At 47.5% G+C, this 22,416-nt stretch overlaps 1 protein-coding gene across 2 annotated transcripts; it reads left to right on the top strand.

The window, feature by feature from the left end:
- The first annotated feature begins 1,017 nt into the window (after positions 1-1,017).
- Positions 1,018-21,133, top strand: KIF3A (kinesin family member 3A). Of its 2 annotated transcripts, XM_051794075.1 has the most exons (18): positions 1,018-1,117; positions 2,464-2,746; positions 4,293-4,437; positions 4,668-4,752; positions 5,225-5,330; positions 6,099-6,238; positions 6,865-7,062; positions 7,345-7,519; positions 8,532-8,633; positions 10,226-10,297; positions 13,809-13,965; positions 14,805-14,985; positions 15,249-15,359; positions 16,152-16,277; positions 16,912-16,965; positions 17,105-17,173; positions 17,383-17,507; positions 18,007-21,133. In XM_051794075.1, exons 1-18 carry the CDS (start codon positions 1,112-1,114, stop codon positions 18,053-18,055), a joined length of 2,184 nt encoding a protein of 727 aa, XP_051650035.1. In that variant the 5' UTR covers positions 1,018-1,111; the 3' UTR covers positions 18,056-21,133. The 2 variants fall into 2 exon arrangements, with proteins under 2 accessions (XP_051650035.1, XP_051650036.1); XM_051794076.1 differs by lacking the exon at positions 10,226-10,297.
- The last annotated feature ends 1,283 nt before the right edge of the window (positions 21,134-22,416 follow it).

The following is a 22,416-nucleotide window of genomic DNA, read 5'->3' as shown; positions in this document are numbered from 1 at the left end:
GAACAAGGCCCTGTGACCTGCCAACAGGATTTGGGTGTGCAGAAACACCTGGGGGGAGCGAGACAGGTAGGATTGAGGAGCCAGGGAAACTATTCATGGACCTTTCCTGTTGCACAAAATGATGTCTTTGACTCTTAGTGACATATTATGAAAGGAAAAAGCCAGGTTGGAATAACTTCCTGTAAATGTACGGCACGTGCACAGTGGGATGTGGACATGCAGCGGGGTGAGTAGAACAGCAGGTGTGGAGGATCCCAGCAGCATCCCGTGAGGATTTACACTAAATGGCAGATAACCTGGACACGTGCCTCTTCTATGCACAGGGCTAATTGATTTCTGTGCCACTTGGTCTGTATTGTTTATATTTAAGGCACTCTGCATTCCCTCTATCTCAGGAGTAATTCAGAACATTCCAGTCAGGAAAAGGAGGAGATGGATTTTCTGTGTGGAGAACAGGCTGGAGCTGCAGCCCCGTCAGAGCCCCAGAAACCCGTCAGAGCCCAGTCAGAGCCAGTGAACCCCAACCAGAGCGCTCAGAGCCCGGTCAGCCCCCCCGGACCCCGATCATTCCCCTCAGAGCCCGGTCAGCCCCCTCGGCCCCCGATCATCCCCCTCAGAGCCCGGTCAGCCCCCCCGAACCCCGATCATCCCCCTCAGAGCCCGGTCAGCCCCCCCGGACCCCGATCATCCCCCTCAGAGCCCGGTCAGCCCCCCTGGACCCCGATCATCCCCCTCAGAGCCCGGTCAGCCCCCCTGGACCCCGATCATTCCCCTCAGAGCCCGGTCAGCCCCCCTGGACCCCGATCATTCCCCTCAGAGCCCGGTCAGCCCCCCTGGACCCCGATCATTCCCTTCGGAGCCCGGGCGGTGTCCGGGCCCGCCCCCCCACCCCGCCGTTCCCATGGCGACAGGACGCTCCGCCCGCCCCCGCCGCTCCGGCCCCGTCATTGGCTGGGCCCGCTCCGGCCCCGCCTCCTCCAGCCGGCCATTGGCGGCGGGGCCCCCGCAGCGCGCGCGGATTGGGCGCGGGGCGGGGCGGCGCAGGCGCGGTGCCGTTATTGTTCCGCGGTGCCGCCGCCCGGGCGGTGCTGCCGCCGCCGCCATCGCCATCATGCCGGTGAGCCGGGGGTGCGGGACACGGGAGATGGGATACGGGACACGCACACTGCGGCCCCGCGGCTGCTGCGCACCTCGGCGGGCAGGAGCCGCCGAACCCGGCGTGGGCTGGCAGGGGCTCGCAGGCCCCGCCGCTCCCGTGCGGGCGCCTGTCAGGCCGAGCGGGCCGGGGGCGGTGAGGGGCTGCGGGCGGGGCGAGGTCCCGTGGCAGCGGGGGCTGGAGGGTTCTGCCTCTCCGGAGGGTCTCACCCCCATCCCGGCGGGCTCGTGGCGGCTCCCGAATCCCGCCCCTGGGTTTTGGCCGCACGTCGTGTGCGGTCCCTGCCCCGCCCGGGCGGGGCTGAGCCGCTCCCCGCGTTCGGCAGCAGCCTCTGCTGAGGCCTGAGGGGGAGCCGAGCAGGGGGGAGAGGCTTTTGTTTTCTGTTGACATCCAGCAGCGCTGCTCTAGCAGGAGGTATCTGCTCAGCCGCAGCACCTCGCGCCGAGGGGAGTGTCTGAGGCTTAACTAGAGCAAATGGGCTTTAGGTTTATTTAATCAGGAGAGCATGTGACAGCAGATTCATCAGCCGCGCTTCAAGATTTGTTTTGGTAACTGCATGAAAGAAAAGGTTTGTGAGGTTTTATAATACAACGTTCGGATTTTCTAAACGATTACATTTCAGCAAGTACACTGAGGATTGTAAGTGAAATGAATTCCCTTCAGCAGTGCTCCCTGCTCAAACCTTTGTGAGGTTTGAGAGTGTGGTCGGTATTAATGTGAAAGAATGTCATGGCTGCACACAGTTCCAGCAAACTGCTTGCAGGTCGCTTGCAAGCATGAAAGCGTTTCCTGAAAAGACTCTTAGACCACGTTGAATATGAAATGCTCAAGGATTACTCATTGAGTTTCCCTGTTGGCAAACGAACAGTTTGCAGTGAGTGATTAAACGTGATTCTCAGCTTTAATTATAAACCAGTTCAGGTTTTAACTCCCCAAGCTCACGATCCTGTAGAGATGTGTGCAGCTGCTTGAGCTGATTCGACAGCATTTGTGCTTAAACACACAGTGGTTTCGTCCTGACAGAGGGCAGGGTTAGATGAGATACTGAGAAGAAATTGTTCCCTGTGAGAGTAGTGAGGCCCTGGCACAGGTTGCCCAGAGAAGCTGTGGCTGCCCCATCCCTGGAAGTGTCCAAGGCCAGGGTGGACAGGGCTTGGAGCAACCTGGGCTGGTGGAAGGTGTCCCTGCCCTTGGCAGGGGGTGCAATGGGTTATCTCTAAGGTCTCTTTCAACCCAAACTGTTCTATGATTCTGTGTCCACACTAGCATTACCACCTGTGTGTTTTTTGGTTTTCAAACACTTGCAGATCAACAAGCCTGAGAAGCTGGACAGGCCTGAGAGCTGTGACAATGTCAAGGTGGTGGTTCGGTGCCGACCCCTCAACGACCGCGAGAAAGCCACAGGCTACAAAATGGCTGTGAACGTGGATGAGATGAGAGGGACCATAACTGTGCATAAAACAGACTCCTCCAACGAGCCTCCCAAGACATTTACATTTGACACAGTGTTTGGACCAGAGAGTAAACAGCTGGATGTCTATAATTTAACTGCAAGACCTATCATTGACTCTGTCCTAGAGGGATACAATGGTAAGTCCTGTGTTTTAAGTGAAGGATCCCAACCCATCTCCTATTCTTTGCCTTGTTGGAGTTCCAGCTGATCTTGTTTAAGGGAGTTTCACCTTCTGAGGGCTGTGGCCCTGTGTTGTCTCTGTTGTGGCTGTGAACTTAAAATAGCCTGGAGGTACTTGCTGTTCTGAGTGCTCAGTGGTTGTACCCACTGTGATCATTAACACTGGGAGACTGGTGATGAACAAGATTCAGCTGAGGTCAGTTAGCTCTGTGTTTTTATCCTGTATCTTCTCTTTGCAAAAATCTGCGCTTTATCTTATTGTCAGAGTTCTCAGTGGCTCTTCCCTGTCCAGTGCCAGCACCCAGGCAGCTGCCACGGCTCTGCAGCACTAGGTATGCACACAGACCTCTGCAGAGAACTGCTGCACTCTTAACTCTGAACTTGGCTGTTTTGAACTAAGATGACTACTTAAACACATCTAGCCTACCTCACAGGCAGTCCATTGCTTCCTGCAGCTGGGAAGAGTATGGCCATGATTTGTGTGTGTGTCTGTTATGCATGGAAATGTATTAGATAAAGGAAAGCAGATCACTGCCTTCTCTAAGTGTGCTACAAACAACAGCAGTTTACAAAATTCTTCAGCGTTTGTAAAATGCCTCATAAGCTCTTGTGCTAACACCTGGGTTTCAGCTGATTAAAATTTGGGGTTCAAAAATGAATGGTTCAGAGCTGTGCTGGTGGAGGTTTAGACTGGACATTGGGAAGCATTTCTTTACTGAGACACTGGAACAGGCTTCCTAGAGAGGTGGTCAATGCCCCAAACCTGTCAGTGTTTGAGACATTTTGACAATGCCCTTAACAACAAGCTTAAGTTTTGGTCAGCCCTGAATTGGTTGGGCAGTTGGACTAGGGGATCATTGTAGGTCCCTTCCACCCAAAATATTCTTTTCAGTTTTCCAATCTGTAATGGCTTGACAATGAAAGCTTGAGTTTTCAGCAGTGCTAGGCTAAAACTAAGAACTGTCATATTTCTGGAGTTCCAGAGTCAGGGGTCTCAGTGACATTTCTGGATGCCTTTCTGTGAAGGCTGATTCTCTAGTCCAAACTGTAGCTGCACCTGCAGGTTCAGAGCTGGGCTTGTGCTGTGGCTGTGCTGGAGAACCCTCACACCCTTTCTGCTGTGGCTTAGAGCAATAGTTGGGGTTGCAGTTGGTGCATAATCATCTTCTGCTAATTGACCACATTATTAATTGGGCTTGCCTGCATTCTTTGTATGTGGAACCTAAGTGTACTAGTACTCCAGACTTTAATCACTCTGCACAATTAAAACCAGCTGACTTTTTATTAGGCATCTTGCAGGCTGGATTGAACAGTGGCTCAGCCCCGTTTGCTGTGTGTGCCCAGCATTTCTGTTGCCCCAGCCTTGTACAGTAGCTACTGGAGTGGGTGGAAGACTTCAACTCCATAACAGTAGAGGTGTTTAGTGCTATCAGGCTAAGAAGGGTTGAGATAAAACTGCAGTTACCAATTTCTTAGAGTTTGCTCATTTATCTTGTCCCCCAGGTACTATTTTTGCATATGGGCAGACTGGAACAGGCAAAACTTTCACCATGGAAGGGGTCCGAGCAGTTCCTGAGCTCAGAGGCATCATTCCCAATTCCTTTGCTCATATATTTGGTCACATTGCCAAGGCAGAGGGGGACACAAGGTAAACAGCTTCTCTTCACTGCTTCTGTCTTTTCTGTGTGTGTCCATGTGTAGCAGGAGCCTGGCCTTGACAATGATAACTGAAATGGTACCTCTGGCCCGAGCTGAAAGGCTCCTACTGAGGCAGTTCTTGAGGGGGCAGCAAGATTGTGTTGATATTTCACTGCATTTTCACTCTGATTGTTTGTGGGACATGAGCAAATTCTCACTAAACAAACTGTTCGTGTTCAGGTTCTTGGTTCGTGTCTCTTACCTGGAGATTTACAATGAGGAAGTGCGGGACCTGCTGGGAAAGGACCAGACACAGAGGTTAGAGGTGAGCCTGCTCTTCTCAAAGTGGTGTTTGCTTGGACTCAGAGAGCAGTATTCTGCTTTCGAGGCCAGAGCAGCACTTGAAGGGAAGTGGGAGGTTGGGCTCCTCAGCAGTCCTCTTTCCTTGCAGACAGAGTAGCTGGCTATCACTCCTGGCTTCTCTGAATCCCTTCCACCTGGCCAGCTGCACAGTGAGAACCTGGCTGTTCCATCCAGTCACTTTTGTACCTGCAGTGCTACCCCACAGGCCCCTCAGCAGTTCTAGGAATTGGAGAGTGAGACTTGAAGTCATGTCTTACCCCCAGGGGAAAACTGTGGAATGTTGTTATGCATGAGTGTTTATTCCTTATCTGCTCTGAGTGTTTTATGTGCAAACCAGAACCTGGAGGGGTGAATCACTGCACTGTTACAGTACCACTGAGAACTGCTGCTGGGGGTCTCTTAGGGATGCTCAGTCTGAACTGTTTCTCTCTTAGGTTAAAGAGAGACCTGATGTGGGAGTTTATATCAAAGACCTCTCAGCTTATGTCGTAAACAATGCAGATGATATGGACAGAATCATGACTCTGGGCCACAAGAACCGTACGTAGCCTTGCTGGGGGCAGGTTAAAGCTCAGGCAGAGCAAAGGGCTGCTTACAGAGCACAGGGAGAGACCCTGGTCCTGTTGCTGGGAAGGTTGTTCAGCTGAGCAGAATAGAAAGGTTATCTTGTCCCAGAGCCCTTTTGTGTAGGGGTAGGTGAAGAAGGCTGTGCCTCCCACATTGGGCAGTGCCAGCAGGGGATCAGCAAAGGCAGGATGCAGTGAGGGCAGTCAGTGTTGTCAGAACTGCTACTGTGTCTCTTGGTCCTTTTCCCTCTTCAGTTCTGATCAGGATAAGCATTAGCCCTGTGCTGTGAGTGGGAGGTGGTTTATGTGTTCTGCAAGACTTCTTTGTTAAGCTCAGATTATTTAATGACTTAAAGTTCTGACTACTTTTGCTCTTGGCGTGGATTCCTGTGCTCTTATTTTTGAAAATACAGCTGTTTTCAGGGATCAGCTGTGGACACCTTAGGCTACTGGTATTTGTAGCCTTAAAGAAACAGATGAGGATAACTGCTGCTCTTGGGAGCCTGTGGTTGGCTTAGAGCTGCAGCAGGCTGTAACACTTCTGCTAGTCCAGGTTGGATGTGTACTGCAACTTCAGTGCCCAGGAATACACTTTGCTGCTGAGTCTGAGCATCCCTCTGCCCTCTTCTGAAATACAGGGTGGGGTAAAGAGGTGGGGATGAGTTTCCTCTGAGAGCAGGAAGAGTTAGAGAAGCACATGATTAATTCCAAAGGCATCACTGCTCTTTCTCTGCGTGCACAGGCTCTGTTGGTGCCACAAACATGAACGAGCACAGCTCTCGCTCCCACGCCATCTTCACCATCACCATCGAGTGCAGCGAGAAGGGCGTGGATGGCAACATGCACGTGCGCATGGGCAAGCTGCACCTCGTGGATCTGGCTGTGAGTGTGCCCAGCAGGGGCTCGGGCAACACGGTTGGCTCGGGTTGGTGAGGTTTTTCCAGGGGACTGTGACCATGCAGTTCATCACTTGTCTCACTTTGAACCAATGTAATTGTGCTGGTAAAACAAGCCTTTAGCCCAAAATTTACACTGAGGTACTTTTTCTTGGGGAAGATGCAGGAAAAGCAAGACTAAAGGCATTCAATGTCTGCATCTTAACTTATTTACATGATGTGTGTATAGGATGCTCTATGACTCTTCAAAATAATTGCAGTGTTGCTGCTCTCCCTTGATCTGCTGATAGGAAGAACTGTAGATGGTGGTTAGCAGCTCCAGCTAAGGTGCCTTTTAACTGCTGACTGACTGCCCATAACATTTTTGTTCATGGGGACAAAATCTCCATTTTCTCCAGCTGCATTACTTTGAGCAATCCAGAATTTGCTGTCACTGAACGCTTGACTTGTCTCTCTGACAATGTCTGAGGTGCTCACCCAGGTTCTCTAATGATAGATGAGGTGGTTACTGACATGGCTGCTAGCAAGACTTCAGGTGTAGCTGATTCTGTTTGGAGGTAGAAGATGTATTAGGGGATTTGTTTTAACTCCTGCTTCCGGTTCCCTTTGCAGGGCTCTGAAAGACAGACAAAAACTGGAGCCACAGGGCAGCGACTGAAAGAAGCCACCAAGATCAACCTGTCCCTTTCCACCCTGGGGAATGTCATCTCTGCGCTGGTGGATGGCAAGAGCACCCACGTGCCGTACCGGAACTCCAAACTGACACGGCTCCTCCAGGACTCCCTGGGGGGCAACTCCAAAACCATGATGGTGAGCTGAGACAGCTTGGCATTTACCTCTATTTCTGAGCTGTTTGCAGCCTAGAGAGTCTTCTCTGTGCATCTCTTCCTTTTCCCTTGGCCTCTGTGCAGAGGTGTGTACATGCACGTGTAAGATCGAACAGAAACTGTGCTTGGGTAACCAAGAGCAGCTTCAGTGTAGAAGCAGCAGGAAAGCTTGGGAGAGAGCAGCAGTGTGAGACTTAGGGCTGGGGGGGTCCCTGCAGTGTTGTGGGCTCTGACATGTCCCCCAGTAACCCTGTCTCTGTCACAGTGTGCAAACATCGGCCCGGCAGACTACAACTACGACGAGACCATCAGCACTCTCAGGTATGCAAACAGAGCCAAGAACATCAAGAACAAGGCCAGGATTAATGAGGATCCCAAGGATGCTATGCTCCGCCAGTTCCAGAAAGAAATCGAAGAGCTTAAGAAAAAACTGGAGGAAGGTGAGTCTGTCCTTCCCCCTGGGGTCCCTCTGTGCACCAGTGCTTGTTCTGTGCTGCTCCAACGTGTGTCACAGGAGGGTGGCCACTGGGCAGCTCGGTGTCCTGGTTGGTTTGTCGTGCTGGGTGCCTGGAGGGATGTCTGAGGGTGATGGGGGGGGCGGGCTCTGCCCACTAGGTGGCACTTGGCACTAGGGTGAGTGGTGGCCTCGGGGCCGGGATCGGTGTGCCCGGGGCCGGGATCGGTGTGCCCGGGGCTGGGATCGGTGTGCCAGGGCTCCCTGGCATGCAGGGGGACTCTGGCACAGTGTAGGGAGTTGAAAGGGACTGTAACAGCAGGTCAGATGTTTTCCCTGATTGAGGAGGAAGGATGCACTTAGTGAGAGGAAAACTGAATTAAATTTGTGGAGCTAGAACTGGGACTGACTTTCAAACACTGTGTAGAGAAACAAGAAACTTCTTTAAGCCCTGTAGGTTCATAGTCTTGTGTCACTCTAAGTCTGTCAACATGGAGTGACCCTGCCAAAGGGATGCTTGCTAAACAGTGACCTTGGCACATCTCTCTGCAGAGCTACAGCACAGAACAGCTGTAGCAGTAACTCTAACATGACTTGCTGTTTGGCATCTGCCCTATCCAGGAGAAGCAGGAAAGAGTAATGCTTCTTTCTCTTTCATCTGAGAGAGAAGTCTGAGATAGAAGAGAAGGTGTGGTGGGATGCTGCTGGGGAAACTTTGTAGCTTCAGCTGTGGAAAGATGCTTTATTTTCCATGAAAAGCAGCCTTTTGAGCTCTAACACGTAGACACTGACATCACAGCCTTCAGTTGCTTATCTTGATTGTCCTTAAGTTTCCTGAGCCACTGCAAACTGTCTGTCTGCTCAGCAGTTGAGGACTTCTGCAGGAGCTCCTAAGCTGATGTCAGGCACTGCTGGGTTTGGACAAATGCCGCTGTCACAGTAACGAGCTGATAGGAGATGAAGGAAAGCACATCTCAAAGCACACTCTTCTGTTCCAGGGGAAGAGATATCTGGTTCTGAGACCAGTGATTCCGAAGAGGAGGATGAAGATGACGATGGGGAGATTGGAGAGGACGGGGAGAAGCGGAAGAAACGGCGGGGTAAGGCTGCAGAGATTCCTGCCAGTGCCCCCAGTCTGCTCTCCTGCAGGAGCTGGGGGAGGAACTGTAGGCAGAGGCAGGCAGGGACCAGTGCAGTTGTAGAGCTGCCCTATGCCGCTGCAATTATCATGCCTGTCCTAGAAACCAAGCCCTTTGGTGCCCTGTCTGGGGATGGACAGCTCCAGACCTGTGTAGTATCTGCTTCCACTCGGGTCGCTGTGCTTGTGGTGACATCCTCCTTTGTGGTGGCTCCCTGGTGGCCGCAAGGTGGCTGTGGATGGCTTCTGACTGGTGGTGTGGAACTTCCCCTGCTCACAGACGTGGGAGGAAGGAGACACCAAAGATCATTTGTAGGCAGATGTGGTTTTTATAACCATGGGTATGGTTGGAGGGGAATTTTGGCTGTGGTTTAGGCAAAGGATTCATCTGTCTTATGGACAGTAACTTCAGTAACTGACTCTTCTAGTGTCCTATTTTATGTTGGTAGAGGGAAAACTTAACCTTTGGGTATCTTCGTGCTAGCTGAAAAGGGAGCTGCACATCCCTTGTTTGGGAGCACTCTGGAAATCCCGTGATGAAGTCTTCTTGGCCCTACATCAGTGTTGAACTACTGTATAACATCTGAACCCCCAGGGGAGTGGCTGAACCTGGAACTGCAGGTCACTGTGTACCACGGCATGCTGTGGCTTCCTGGGAGCTTGCCATGCTCCTGGAACCTGGCTGATGATTCCTCACAGGCAGAGAGAATTCAAGCCCAGTGCTACACCTCAAATTCCAGCTTCTCTAGTACACTCATTTTGGCAAACTGCCTTCCTGTCCTGAGGCACCCACATCTGTTGAAAAAATTCCTCTTAAAGCATTCCTGCTTTTAGATGCACTCTCTTTGTTTTGGTGCCTGTCCAAGCAATCATAAATGACCTTTGTCATGCCTTTGGTGATAATTGTAACAAATTCTACTTCATTTTTCACCTTTTGGTTATTTCTAGAAGTGAACAGATTGGCCGTTGTGTCCAAGAACCAAGTCACGCCCAAATCCCCTCCCAGGAGGAGACCACCTTCAAAAAGGAGTACAGGGCAAATAACTGACTGACTCAACTCCCAAACAAGCTGCTCTAGTTAAGTTTTCTAAGGGAGCTGCTTAGCAGGAGTATGCAGTGACTGCCCCTGTGTGAGCTGAGTCTGCCTTCCAGAGGGAGAAGTGCACATTGCCATGTACTTAAGACTGGAAAGGATTCCTTGTCACAGAATCCTCAGCTATGGCAGATATCCACAGCCTTCTCCACTATGATCTGGTGTTCTGTGCTGTTGTTGCTTGAAATGGAAGCTGCCTTGGCATGTGGTTTTAAGCTGTAGTCTGGTTAAGATGGGTTTTAACTGAAGTGTCTTTCTGAGCATGCAGTTTTGTGCTGGGAAATGGTGGCTTTGCAAGCTGAGTCTGGGAGGGATCCTAGCAAATGCTTCCTAATGGGAACTTGTGCTTTTTTTGAACTAGGTTGCTGGCTCTTCTGGGTTTCTTTCCTTTAGAACTAACTTCCCATCTGCATGTTTCTTCCTCTCTGGGTGTTTCTGTGGGACGCATTTCTGTTTTCCAGGCAGTAGCAGCAGCAGTAGTTCAGACTCCACATGCTCTGTCATAGAGAAACCTCTGGATAAGTCCTTCACTAGTGAGTGGGAGCTCTTAAGTCCTTTAAGCTTTGGCCTTTCCATAATCTGCACACTCCATTCTGCAATGTTGCACTCTTCCCTGCTTTGTCTGTTGGAAAGATAAACGTGAGGCTGTAACTCTGTTAAAGCATGCTTTTCCTTTGCTGCTTCCATGCTCAAAACAGTTGTTCAATGTGCACATTGATAGCCAGCTATGTGAGAGAATGAGAAGCTGCTTGAGCAAGATTTAAAGACAATTGAGAAATAATAAGTAACCCAGTTTGCAACTTGTGTTAAATGTGCCTTCTAAAACATGGGGAAAAAAATCTAAGCTAGTTTTTTAATGGGAATTGCTACAGCATGAGTTCATCAAAAGGACAACTAGACATGTGAAATGGGCTGTGCTACGTTATATTGGACTCTGCCTTCTCCAAATTAGTTTTGGAGAAAATGAATGGAGCAGTTAACAGTCAAACAGCACAAAGTTTATACTTGCAAAGAAAATGTGCCAACACTTGGTTGATTTGCAATATTTTTCCAGATACTTAAAAAAATATCCTTGGTGGTTGGGGGTTTAACTGCCCCACAATATCTAGTTCTTGATGTCTGTTCAGAGAGTTCAGAGGAACAAGAGATCCAAATTTTGATCTAGTGAGGAGGAAAGCCTGGGCTGCTCCTGGTCAGAGAGGCCTCTGTGCCTGTAAAAACCCTACAGTCAGTGAAGACTGAAGAAACAAATCACATCTCAGGACTCAACTTGTGGGGACTTCCCCCACTGTTGTGGTTATCCTGGATGGATCAGTCCCCTCTCTTCCTGTGTGGAGAGAGTGTGGAAGGTGTTGCTGTACGGTTCACTCACATTTTCCTAGTGATGGTAGTGGAAAGCATCAGCTCAGAGAAGGGTGGCAGCAGGTTTAGAAGGAACACAACTGCAGGGACAAGTGGGTCATATGATGGTAGCCTGGGAATCTGCTTGCTTCAGTCTTGCTTTCTCAAAGCTTGCTTGGAACCAGAGTGTTTTATTTGGATGAGGACAGTTAATAGCAAACTGCTGGTGTGTCAGCAGGTGGATGAGTCCATCTCCTGCAGGTTTGGAGGCTGCTCTGTTGGGGAAGTTGTGCTGGGCTTTTGGCAATTAGGATAAGTGTGGCTTTTTGTGGTTTTGGATATTAACTGTCCTCAAGTGTGACCCTTCTGCATGTGGTGTCTTTTGTTATCCCTCTCCTGCCCTGCCTTTTTTGCTACACTTGCTTGAATAACAAGTGGCTCTATACCTCTATGGAAGCACCAGTTACTGCAAATTAACCTACTAATCCCCTGTGTAATTAAATGGAGAAATCTTGTGCTGAGACTCCCTGTGTGCAACTGTTCATGTACCTTGCAAAGAATTGGCTTGGAAACTTGGTTAAAACTTAGAACATGTATTCTGTATGCTAACATTTTACAGGTGATATAACAGAATTGGCTCTCCTGAGTGGGGGGAAGCATGAAGTTTCTGATGGAAGGAGAATCTGCCCCCTCTGACTGTTTCTTAGGGCATGATCCTTGCGGCAGGCTCCCAGTGTTGTGTTTAGATCCAGCATTGCACTGAATGGGCAGGAGAATGCCAGAGTGAGCTGAACGTTATCCTGGAGATGCAAAGCACTCTGAAGTACACAAACCTTCTCTGCTTTAGCATAAGAACATGATACATTAGTGTTTGCTCTAATGGAGGGGTTTTTAGTGATGATTATCCTGTGTTTTCTAGTGCAGAAATATGCATACAAAGTTAATGTTTGTTCTGCTGCTAATGATCTTTGTCCAAAATGATCAAAGCAATAACATATTTTCTTTCCTCCTCTTTTCATGTGTTTGCTGCCTCTCTGCGATTTGCTTTCTACTTCCTCTTAATGCAAGATCAAGCAGGTTGGTCTAATTGATTTTCACCTCCTTAGAGTACAATTGCAGAGCTTGTGAAAGGATCATACAGCTTGCTTCAGTTCACCTTTTTCTCCTGAACTGAGAGTATATAGACCTATGTCCTAACAGTAAGAAGCCTTTATCTGGCTTATCTCTTTATGATGAGCTCTGTACAGCACTTCCAGAAAGCTTCTTACTCAAAGACTAATTAGTGAGAGTTTTGCACCACAAACTCAGAAAGAAGTGCTTATTATCTGATTCTGAAGTTTAGCAGATGGAAATGAAGGTGGTTTGCTGTAGTGCTAGAGTCCTTACCTTGCCACAACAGTAATTAATGCTCTTGTGCACATGAACAAACACGTGTACAGGTGTGTACATGTGTGTGCATGTGCACTGCATTTTGTCTGCTGGAGTATATGTGTATTTAATATAATGTAATTGTAAATAAGATGCATATCATGTATATGTACAAATGAAACCAAATGCCATGAAGACTGAAGGGAGAGAAGCCTTTTACTGCACAGCTTCCTTGGGCATGTTCTGACCATGTACCCTGTGTGACTGAGAGAACCAGTGCCATGGCAGTCAGGGGCCCCTGGGAGTGTCAGGGCAGCTGGGTTCTACAGGGTGGGCTTTTTCATGTCTGGAGAAGAACAAAGCAACAAAATGAAGGCTTTACCTATGAATAAAGAGAGATTTAGGACTTTTGGATTTGGGGAAATGCATGTAGGCTGGGCATTCTCACTCCACATAACCCCCAAGGATCTCTGTTCACCTGCCTTGAGTGCTCCTGGGATTACAGTGAAAGTTGGCTCAGGACTTGCAGAATGACCTCGAGAGCAGCAGCCTCACACTTTGTTTCAAACTTGGTGTGTTTGGGACAGACCCTTGAGGCCAGTGGGTTCAGGGAGTTGCTGTGGCCACTGACTGTGTTACACTGTAGGAACTGGCCCATGTGTGCTGCTGTAGGACCATTGTAAACACACAGCTGACAAGGCACAGCAAACCTTGGTGCTTTCCAGGCTGTGGGTAGTCACTGTGCCATAGACAAATACCATCAAAATTTTCTTTTAATTGCCTGGTTTTCATAGGATTGTTCTGAATTTTTCTGGTCTCTCTATTTTCATAGTAGTGTGTTCTTAAAAATGTCTCTGTGCCCACTTTGGCACAGGTAAGCCTGTAAGGAGGGCAGTGACCAAGGGGGGTGGTGGAGATGCTAATCTGAAATTTGAGTATGTGACTCTTGGTAGCTGAGCTCTTGTAGGTCAAGGCAGTCTTCTGTTTCCCTTCCTCTGGCCTAATCTGCATTGTTAGAACATCTGAGTTTCCAGCTCAGGCTTCTCTTTAGGCAGTGCTCCTTCTCCAGGTGTTCTTCATGTTTTCTATTTTGGGGGCATTATGTTCCAGTGTCAGTTATGTAGCATTGCTTCTCTGTAGGAACTGGTGACAGCTGGTCAATATTAAAATGGGGTTTGAAAGACTGAGTTGTGCCTATCACAATCTAATCTAATCAAATGTAATTAAATTTTTGTTAAATGCCGGTATTGAATCTGAACTTGGAAAAAATGCTCTTACACAGAGGCTGTCTTATTTTTCAGTGAACTCATTTATTTTCTTCATCTCTTCCAAAAGGCAAAAAAAAAGTTTCCCCTGATAAGATGGTAGAGATGCAAGCAAAGATTGAAGAGGAGAGAAAAGCTCTTGAAACTAAACTTGATATGGAAGAAGAAGAAAGAAATAAAGCCAGAGCTGAACTGGAGAAGAGAGAAAAAGACTTGCTTAAAGCTCAGTGAGTACTGTGCTCTCAGCAGTTTGTGTGGTTGTGTGCATTTTTCCTTCCTTAATCATTTGAATATCTGGAGATGCCTGGTGAGATGTCTGTCAAACTGTAGAAAGGGAACATCATCCCTTGCTGCTGTCAAGGTGAAAGTGGAGCTTAGTCTGCTTTCAGAGTTTAGGGCAGATGGAAAAGACAAACTTTTATCCTTTTGCCACTTCTTTCTTTTCTTAACTTTACCAAGTTGTGCAAGGTAGCCTAGAGACATAAATGACTGAGCCAAGAGCTGTGAGGAGCAGCAGTACTGCCGTGTAGCAGGCCAGGTTTCCTGCAGCACAGCCACAAGCATGTCACCTTGGGTGCAGGGCTTCTCCCCTCTGAGGCCAAAGAGCTGCTGAGGTCCCACTGCCCCAGCAGATAGGACAGTCCTGCTGCCAAGGGGCTGCTCCAGAATTCCTGGTTTGCATCTCAGCTGCTCTACCTTGGTCTCTGTTCACTCCCCTCCATTTCAGCATCTCCCTCTGGGCACTGCTGTGCTGGCAGGGCCCCTTTGGGCAGGGGTGCCTTGAGTAGCCTGGTGGTGTCCCTGGGGCCTTGCAGCCCCCTCAGAGGTGTTACACAGCAGGACACATTTCTCTGTTGACCTGGTTTTGCTTGAGAGAAAGCCATGGGAGCTGGGGCTTGGGGAACTCCCTGTGCTCCTGTGCACTGCCTCACCCCCACTTAAACCCTAAACAGCAAGACAAGTTTTTCCAGCCCTGTGAGTGCTGTCTGGGCTATAAAACCAAGCTGGACCTGCTGCCTGGTGAGCACTGGAGTGTAGGAAGTCTCACACCTGCTTCTCTGTCTAGGCAAGAGCACCAGTCCCTGTTGGAGAAACTGTCTGCATTGGAGAAGAAGGTGATTGTGGGAGGAGTGGACTTGCTGGCAAAAGCAGAGGAGCAAGAAAAGCTTCTGGAGGAATCAAACATGGAACTGGAAGAACGAAGGAAGAGAGCAGAGCAGCTTCGCAAGGAGCTCGAGGAGAAGGAGGTGGGGCTCTGTGCTGTAGCTCTCTGCACACAGCATGGCAGGACAGCCCTGCTGTGTCCCTTGGCCTGGCTCTGCTCTGCAAACACAACCCCTCCAGAGGCCACTGCGACCACTGTGGGGCTGAGCCAGCCTGGCTGAGCCAGGGCTCCACTCCTGGCAAATGCTTTGTTTGTTCAGGTAGTTTCTCCTTTTGTTCATACTGTTGCAGAGAGTTTCTTTGGTTGTGTTAATGTGTGGGTGTCTGTGCTAAATGTTGCACACAGCAAGAGCGCTTGGACATTGAGGAGAAGTACACCAACCTCCAGGAGGAAGCACAGGGGAAAACCAAAAAGCTGAAGAAAGTCTGGACCATGCTCATGGCTGCAAAATCAGAGGTTAGTGTCTGAAGTTCTCTGCCAGTGATCCTTGAAGGACTGGAGCTGGGAAGGGTGAACCATCAGCTTTGTAATGCTGGAAAAAGTGCCATATATTTAGAAATGTCTTTCTGTGCTGTCCATTTGGGTCACACAATTCAAAAATATTAAACGAAGTCTGGTACTGGAGTTTCGCAGTGGCACATTGTAGAGCTTTTCCCCAGGCCAGGGTGAGAAGGGTTGTGTGAGACCCTGAGACATCCAGAACTTCAAAGAAAACGTTTGGTTATTTCTGAAATAAAATGCAGTTTTATTGTTTGAAATTTTTTGCTGGAGCCCCATCTCCTGCTCTGCTGCAGCCTAAAGCCTCCTCTGCTCTCAGCTATCTGTCCTTTCTGAGTGGTGCCCTCGTTACCCCTTCCTCAGTCACTGGATGAACGTGTCCTTGGCTGGTGACTGGAGTCCCTGTTCCATGAAAAATGCATTTGGTCTTGGAGATGAGAGATTTTCCTTGAAACCTTGCCAGGGATATAACTTGTCTGCATGCTTTTCATCTGCTCGGAGCTGGAGCTTGGATTGGCAGGAGGCCAGCTTTGGGTTTATGAAACTGAGAACTTAATGCTATTTTCAGCCCTCTCCAAGCTGGAATATTTCAGAGGGTTTATCCTTCAGAGATAAATATTCTAGTACTTATAACCAGAGTTTGCTTTTGTTTCCCCAAAACCTTGTACAGACAGAGGACTGTTCTCTTTTAGGCTGTTACCATGTCTTAAGCTAAGTCTGATGCCTCTCAAACGCCTGGTTTGTTTTCAGATGGCAGATCTGCAACAGGAGCATCAGAGAGAGATTGAGGGGTTGCTGGAGAACATTCGGCAGCTGAGCAGGGAGCTCCGTCTGCAGATGCTCATCATAGACAACTTCATTCCTCAGGACTACCAGGTAAAGGCAGAGCACCTGAGCCTGGCACAGGGGCTGTGCTGATCTCTGTTCTCTTGCAGCCTATTTTCCTTGTCATTTAAAAAATAATAACATCACGTTCACCATGTATTTAACTGGTGTATTCACTGTGTGCCCATGTCCTGGATCTGTTCAAAATCTTTTTTCACTGTGCTTGAAGTTGTGCTTACTAATGTTTGGTACTATCACAAAGTAGTAAAACTGAATTTGGAACTCTTCACGTCTTGTTTTCTTAGACTCCAATATACAGAAAAATCATGAGCTTAAATATAATGCACACTAATAGAAAATATAAAAACAATTCCTCCTAATTTTTTTCTCATGTTACAATGCGTGTTTATTGCTGTCCTGATGGTGTTGGCATAGTGGAGCCCACCAGGCTTTAGTGGGCTCTCCAATATATACAGTTTGGGAGTGGTATTTTATCTTCTGTAGTCTTCAGAGTCTAAATAGTGTTTTCTGCACATGGCGTAGCTGTCCTGATTAAAACCAACTTGGAATGGTTAAGACTGTTCCTAAGCAGCTTGTGCAGGCCTTAGAGATGCATGTTGTGGAAAGTGCACCTAGGGGGGTAAATTGTGCAAGTCTAACAACTACTGTCTGGATTTCTTTCTAGGAAATGATTGAAAACTACGTTCACTGGAATGAAGACATAGGAGAGTGGCAGCTGGTAAGAGTGGCTGTGTACCAGCTAATGTTACCATGAGCTTCTGAGGAGTTTAACTGAGCCCAGCAAGAAACTGATAAAGCTGTAGACAGTTTACTGTGTACAGAAGACTTTACTAACAGACCTCTCTTTCATCTTACAGAAATGTGTGGCATATACAGGAAACAATATGAGGAAACAGACACCTGTCCTGGATAAAAAAGAGAAAGATGTGAGTTGCTCTTGCATTGATTGATGTATTGAACTGCACAGGTCCAAGTCCTGCTGCCTGTGCCTACCACTCACTATTTACAGCCAAACCGTTCAGTTTGCTTTGCTTTTGAAGAGATGAGTCTTTCTAGTGTTACAGAAGCACCACTGATCAGTATATGAAATGATTCTGATGGTTTTGTCTTGTGGGTTTCTTTGGTGTTTTTTTAGCCCTTTGAAGTGGACCTTTCCCATGTTTACTTAGCTTACACTGAAGAAAGCTTGAGGCAATCCCTGATGAAGCTGGAGAGGCCGAGGACTTCAAAAGGAAGATCCAGGCCCAAGACGGGTAGAAGGTGAAGAACTCTGGGGTATCTGAATGTAATGAGGGATTTACCCAGGGGAAGGCTGAAGTTTGTTTATGCAAACTTACCACAAGTCTTCAAACATTTGCTTAATGAGAAGGCAAAGTACTAAAATTTTGCATGATGTAATTTACTGGTGTGACAGAACCATGCTGAGATCTCTTTTACTGCAGTAAATCTTGTCCAGAAAGACTTGTCTAGGGATTTTTCTGATACTCTGTTGCTGCATTCCCCTCTTGCAGCTTCTTGCTTTATGTGACTGTTCCAGTTTAGCACAGTCTGACAGTGCAGACGGGTGTTGCTGGAGAGGAGAGCACTGCCAGGGGAGATCTCAGCCTGGGCTTTCCTGGCGACTCGTGGTTGCTTTTGCTTGTGGAAGAGTAACACTGTAGTTCTTGACTTGAAATGTGGCTGGTCCCTGTCTTTCCTAGACAGCATAATGATGTGTGTGTGGTGTTGTTTTTCCCTTTCCTTTCTGCTCTCCAAACAGAAAACGTTCGGCCAAGCCAGGAGCTGTCATTGACTCCCTGCTGCAGTAGTGTGACCTGGTCAGAATTCCTGTAAAAATCAGTGAGTGTATGTGGTTTGGCCAGAACATGAAATTCAAGAGATGGCACAGTTTAATATGGCTATAATTTTTTATTTAAAAAAAAATGTATTTTTCCTTAGTTGCCTGTATATTGTATGTTATATTAACATAATATTAAACTGGTATATATGATGGTTGTGAAATTCCATGTGTTAAACGTGTTGTGCAGGGAAACTTGTTGGCAATCCTTGTTGAAATGTATAGAAATAAGGGTTCTAGATGTGTGTTTAAGTGCTAGATATGTTAGTTCTAAACAGTTAATGAAATCCTAAAATTAAGGCTGGTAGATCTGATTTATGCCCTGCTTTGCACATAACTGGCAGCTTTCACTATTGTCCTCTGTTGCACTGATCTGTGTTTGAATGTGGTTGCTGCAAACCTTTAAGAGCATCAAATCTTTTTATTTAATATTCCTCACTGTGGCTGTTAACCTGATAGTATTGTGTATCAAATACACAGTCCCTTTTTGCTGTCTTGCTGTACAGAGGAAGTAACTGGATAGGAAAAACATGAACTACAAAAGTCTGAGACATCTGAGAAGGGACCATGCTCTGTTGAAGTGCAGCAGAAATCAAGTGTGTCTAGTAATGCTTGTGTTTTTATCAGTTTGTGTGGGATCTGCTGGCACTGTGGAGAATGAGACCTTGGATATGAAGGCAAGAGAGCTTTTTTCCTTCTTTTAAGGCTGCGTTGCAGCATTGCTTTGGCTGCTTTTTGTGCTTGGGGGCTGGAATTTTAAAATGTATGTGAGCAGTTTTGTAATCTGAGCAGCAGAGGTGATTTCAGGGGTGCTGTAACCCCAGGACTGGGTGTCAGCAGAGGGAGTTTCAGGGGTGCTGTGACCCCAGGACTGGGTGCCAGTTGTGGGACTGTGAGCACTGTGACTGCATTTTTTCATCCCTGGCTCTAGGCCAGTGCTCTACACTGAGGATGAATTTGACTCTTATGCAGTCAAACAGGAGGAATTGCCTAGTTTTCCCAGAGCAGTAACATCCCCTGAAATAGCTGCTGCTGTCTGTGCTCCTGTGTAGGCTGTGCTGGGTCTCTGGCTATGCTCTGATGAGAGGAGAAAAATTCTGGTCTCTGATAATAACCATTTGTTTGTGATGGCTGCTCTTTTTCTTTGATATTTTTGCTGCTAATAGACACATATCACTTTGATACATTGCTTTTGCGTCACAGAGAAAATGTATCTCCTTTTGACTGTGTGTGCTTCATAACTCATCACATCAGCTCGTGGGCACCTCAGTAGCTCCTGTGCCATGGAGGGGGGATGAGCTGTGACCTCCCTGGCATCTTGGGGTTACCTGGAGGATCAAAAGCTGTGATTGCTGACAGGAGAAATGGAATCCTTCAGTGTGACAGAGCACAAGACAGCTCCTCAGGTGTCCTGAGTCCTTGCTCTGCAGTTACCAGTGTGCTCTTGTTAGAAGCCCTGATGCCTTGGGGCTCTGTAACAGTTCTGTGACAGGATCTGGAATAGTTAAAACTGGTCTTGAAAGGGCATATTTTACTCTGAATGGTATCTTCAGTGCTATTCTAAACGAGTTGTAAGTTTTTTCCCTGTTTTTTTAATGTGTTTTTTTGGGGATCATGACCTAGAAGAACGTACTGCTCTCTTTTGGGGGAGGAGGTGTCACCTAAGTTCATAGAACACACAGACACTGGCATTTGTTTTCTCTAGCCTAGCCCTTAGAGGTAAATGCTCAGTCTTTCTTAATCTGAGCTGCAGTTGGTCTTGCTTGTGAAGAGCTGGCTGTATTTTGAACATCCTTGAGTAGAGTTGGGTTATCTCGTGTTTCATCCTTCTCATCAAACAAAACAGACTGAAATTGCTTCAATGCTCTTTGAAGTCTCCTGTCAGTTCTGAGTCCAAGCAGATAAATGCACAACTGTGACCTGTACCAGTTCTCAGGACCAGGGACAACTTGTATTTCCTTTTTGTGTTGCCTCTTGTGCTAACATTTATTGAATGATCTGGTCTTAAGGGGAGTTTCTCCTGAACTGTGCTTTCAAAAAGACCATTGAAAATTCTTTTACCTGGCAGACACCAGTGGCTTCAAGATACCACTGTGGACCATGGCATTGCATTTAAAATATTTAAATCTTAACTATAAGGGCATATGCTTTACAATTAATGTTACAGTCCTGCTGCTAAAAACAATAGTATTCTGCATATTTAAGTGAGCCTTGAGACAGAAAAAACAATAAATAATTGCTTGCATGCCTTTAATTGGCAGATTGGAGAAACTGGTTATCTCCTGTTACAGAGTCTTGGAGAACAAATTAGCTGCTCTTTTAGAGGACTTTAAATAAAGTGGAACACTGTCATGGTCGTGTGCTCTATCAGCTTGGCTTCCCTTTTAACTGGTGTGTTTTGCTGAAATTCTGGGAAGTTTTCTGTAAAACCAAGGAGTCTGGCTTGCAAGGTTTACCACTTGGGCCTTCTCTGTAGCCCTGGGCCATCTGTGAATTTCTAATGGGCCCATAATATGTTTTGATGAGGAAGGGATTTGGTTTGTATGGGTTTTTTTAAGAGCTTAATACCACCATTGCCATCCCAGGTCAGTACATGCTCTATAGTATTTATCAAAACTCACATTACGTAATAAATACTGTGTGCTCATCTTTGCATCTTGCTACCAGAAGGTTTTCCTCATTCCAGAACATTGACTTTAACATTGAGGTTTCTGCTTTATGTTGTTTAATGTCATGTAAATGAATTATTTCATATTTAACTTGTTCCTGATCCTTTAAGAGGAGGGGAAATGGTCCTTAGTGCCTTTCACTGACTATACTGTCTGCACATGTCCAGCTTTCACCTTTCTCTGCAGTTCTGCTCAGCCAGGCCTGTGTAGAGGGAAAACCTGCTAGTCTGTATAACTTGTCTTCCTATTTATTGGTTTTCTAACTGTTTATTTTTGAATATTCTTTGTTTTATGTTTAAAGTTAATTCATTATACTGTAAATATCAGTATTGTGTCCCTGGAGCATGTTCATACCATGAAATAAAATTCTTGATTCCTAATTCCACCTCTCTGCATGTTTTTTATCCTAATAACATTATACACACGACATCTTTCTAACTCGGTGGTGTCAGAAGGTGGGTGAGGAAGGGTCTGTGTAGCTGAGACACAGCACTCTGGGGAGGCCGGAGCCGGGAGTTTGGGGAGGCCGGAGCCGGGAGTTTGGGGAGGCGGGAGAGGCCGGAGCGGTGAGTGTGGGTGTGTGTCCTGGGGGTGCAGCTGGGGGGAGAAGGCCTTGCAGGCTGTCCTGGCTGTGTCCTGTGCTGCACAATTCCCCCCAGCCTGCGCTGTGCCCGGGGTTAATTCCCTGTGGGAATGGGCCCTGTCCCGCTGTGCTCCCCTTGCTGCAGGAGCTGTGCTGGGCTCAGTGCCTGGAGCAGCTGTGCTGTGCCTGCAAACACTGCAGCTCCTCGGCACAGACCAAACCCTGCACAACCCTGGCACTTTGCCGAGTGCTCTCCCATGCTGTGCCAAAACTGGTTGCCAAGTGGTGGACACCGAAGTACCTGCATGGCTCCAGTCCCTGGTGCTGGAGGGACTTTAACCACCCCCCAGGTCTGCCCCAGGCTGGAATCCTCCCCAAGCCAGAGGTTTGGTTCCCTACTGCCATTTCACTGCTGTTGCTGCTGGAGCCTCTGTACTCCTGGGCCACAAAAGGCTGTGCCATCTATAAATATCATATATATATATATATATATATATATATATATGTAGGGTTATAATACAGGGTACAAGTAAAGTGAAAGAACTAAGGGCTTGCTTAGCTCCAGACCTGGCATCTTTCTGGGTTCACAGCTTTCAGAACAGGTCCCATTTGTGACCTGGCTTCTCCTGTCTGCCTTCTCTTGGTCTCCTTCTGCTTAGACCTGTGTTCCTCATGTTAGCGTGAACCTTAATCCCATAGCAGGACAAATCCTTTGGCAACTCCTTACAGCATCACCCCAGTGCCTGTGAACTTGTGTAGCATCCTATGCAATGCCAGAAAATTTAGTCCAAAAATACATTTATTTAGAGAATTATTATAAATAATCTTTGAAAAATAGACTCATAGTTTAAAAACAAACAAATTGTGCTTTTTCACTTCTGATTCTTGTATTGTTTTTGAAGGACTTGGTGTAATTCCTTGATGAAATCTTTCAGTGAGGTGGTGCTGCCTGCTGCCACAGGACACGGCGCCTGGAATGGGAAGAAGGGGCTGTTAGGAAGCTTGCTGGGGAGGGATTGGGTTCTGCAGCCTGGGCTGAGCCCTTAATGGTGGTGGGAGAGTAAAACAAAAGCAGTGACC

The sequence above is a fragment of the Manacus candei genome, unplaced genomic scaffold (genome assembly GCF_025592945.1).
Source record: "Manacus candei isolate 608988 ecotype Guabito, Panama unplaced genomic scaffold, ASM2559294v1 h1tg000037l, whole genome shotgun sequence".
Lineage (NCBI taxonomy): Eukaryota > Metazoa > Chordata > Aves > Passeriformes > Pipridae > Manacus > Manacus candei.
The sequence above is the reverse complement of the archived record's forward strand: the minus strand, read 5'-3'. Positions and strand labels throughout refer to the sequence as shown.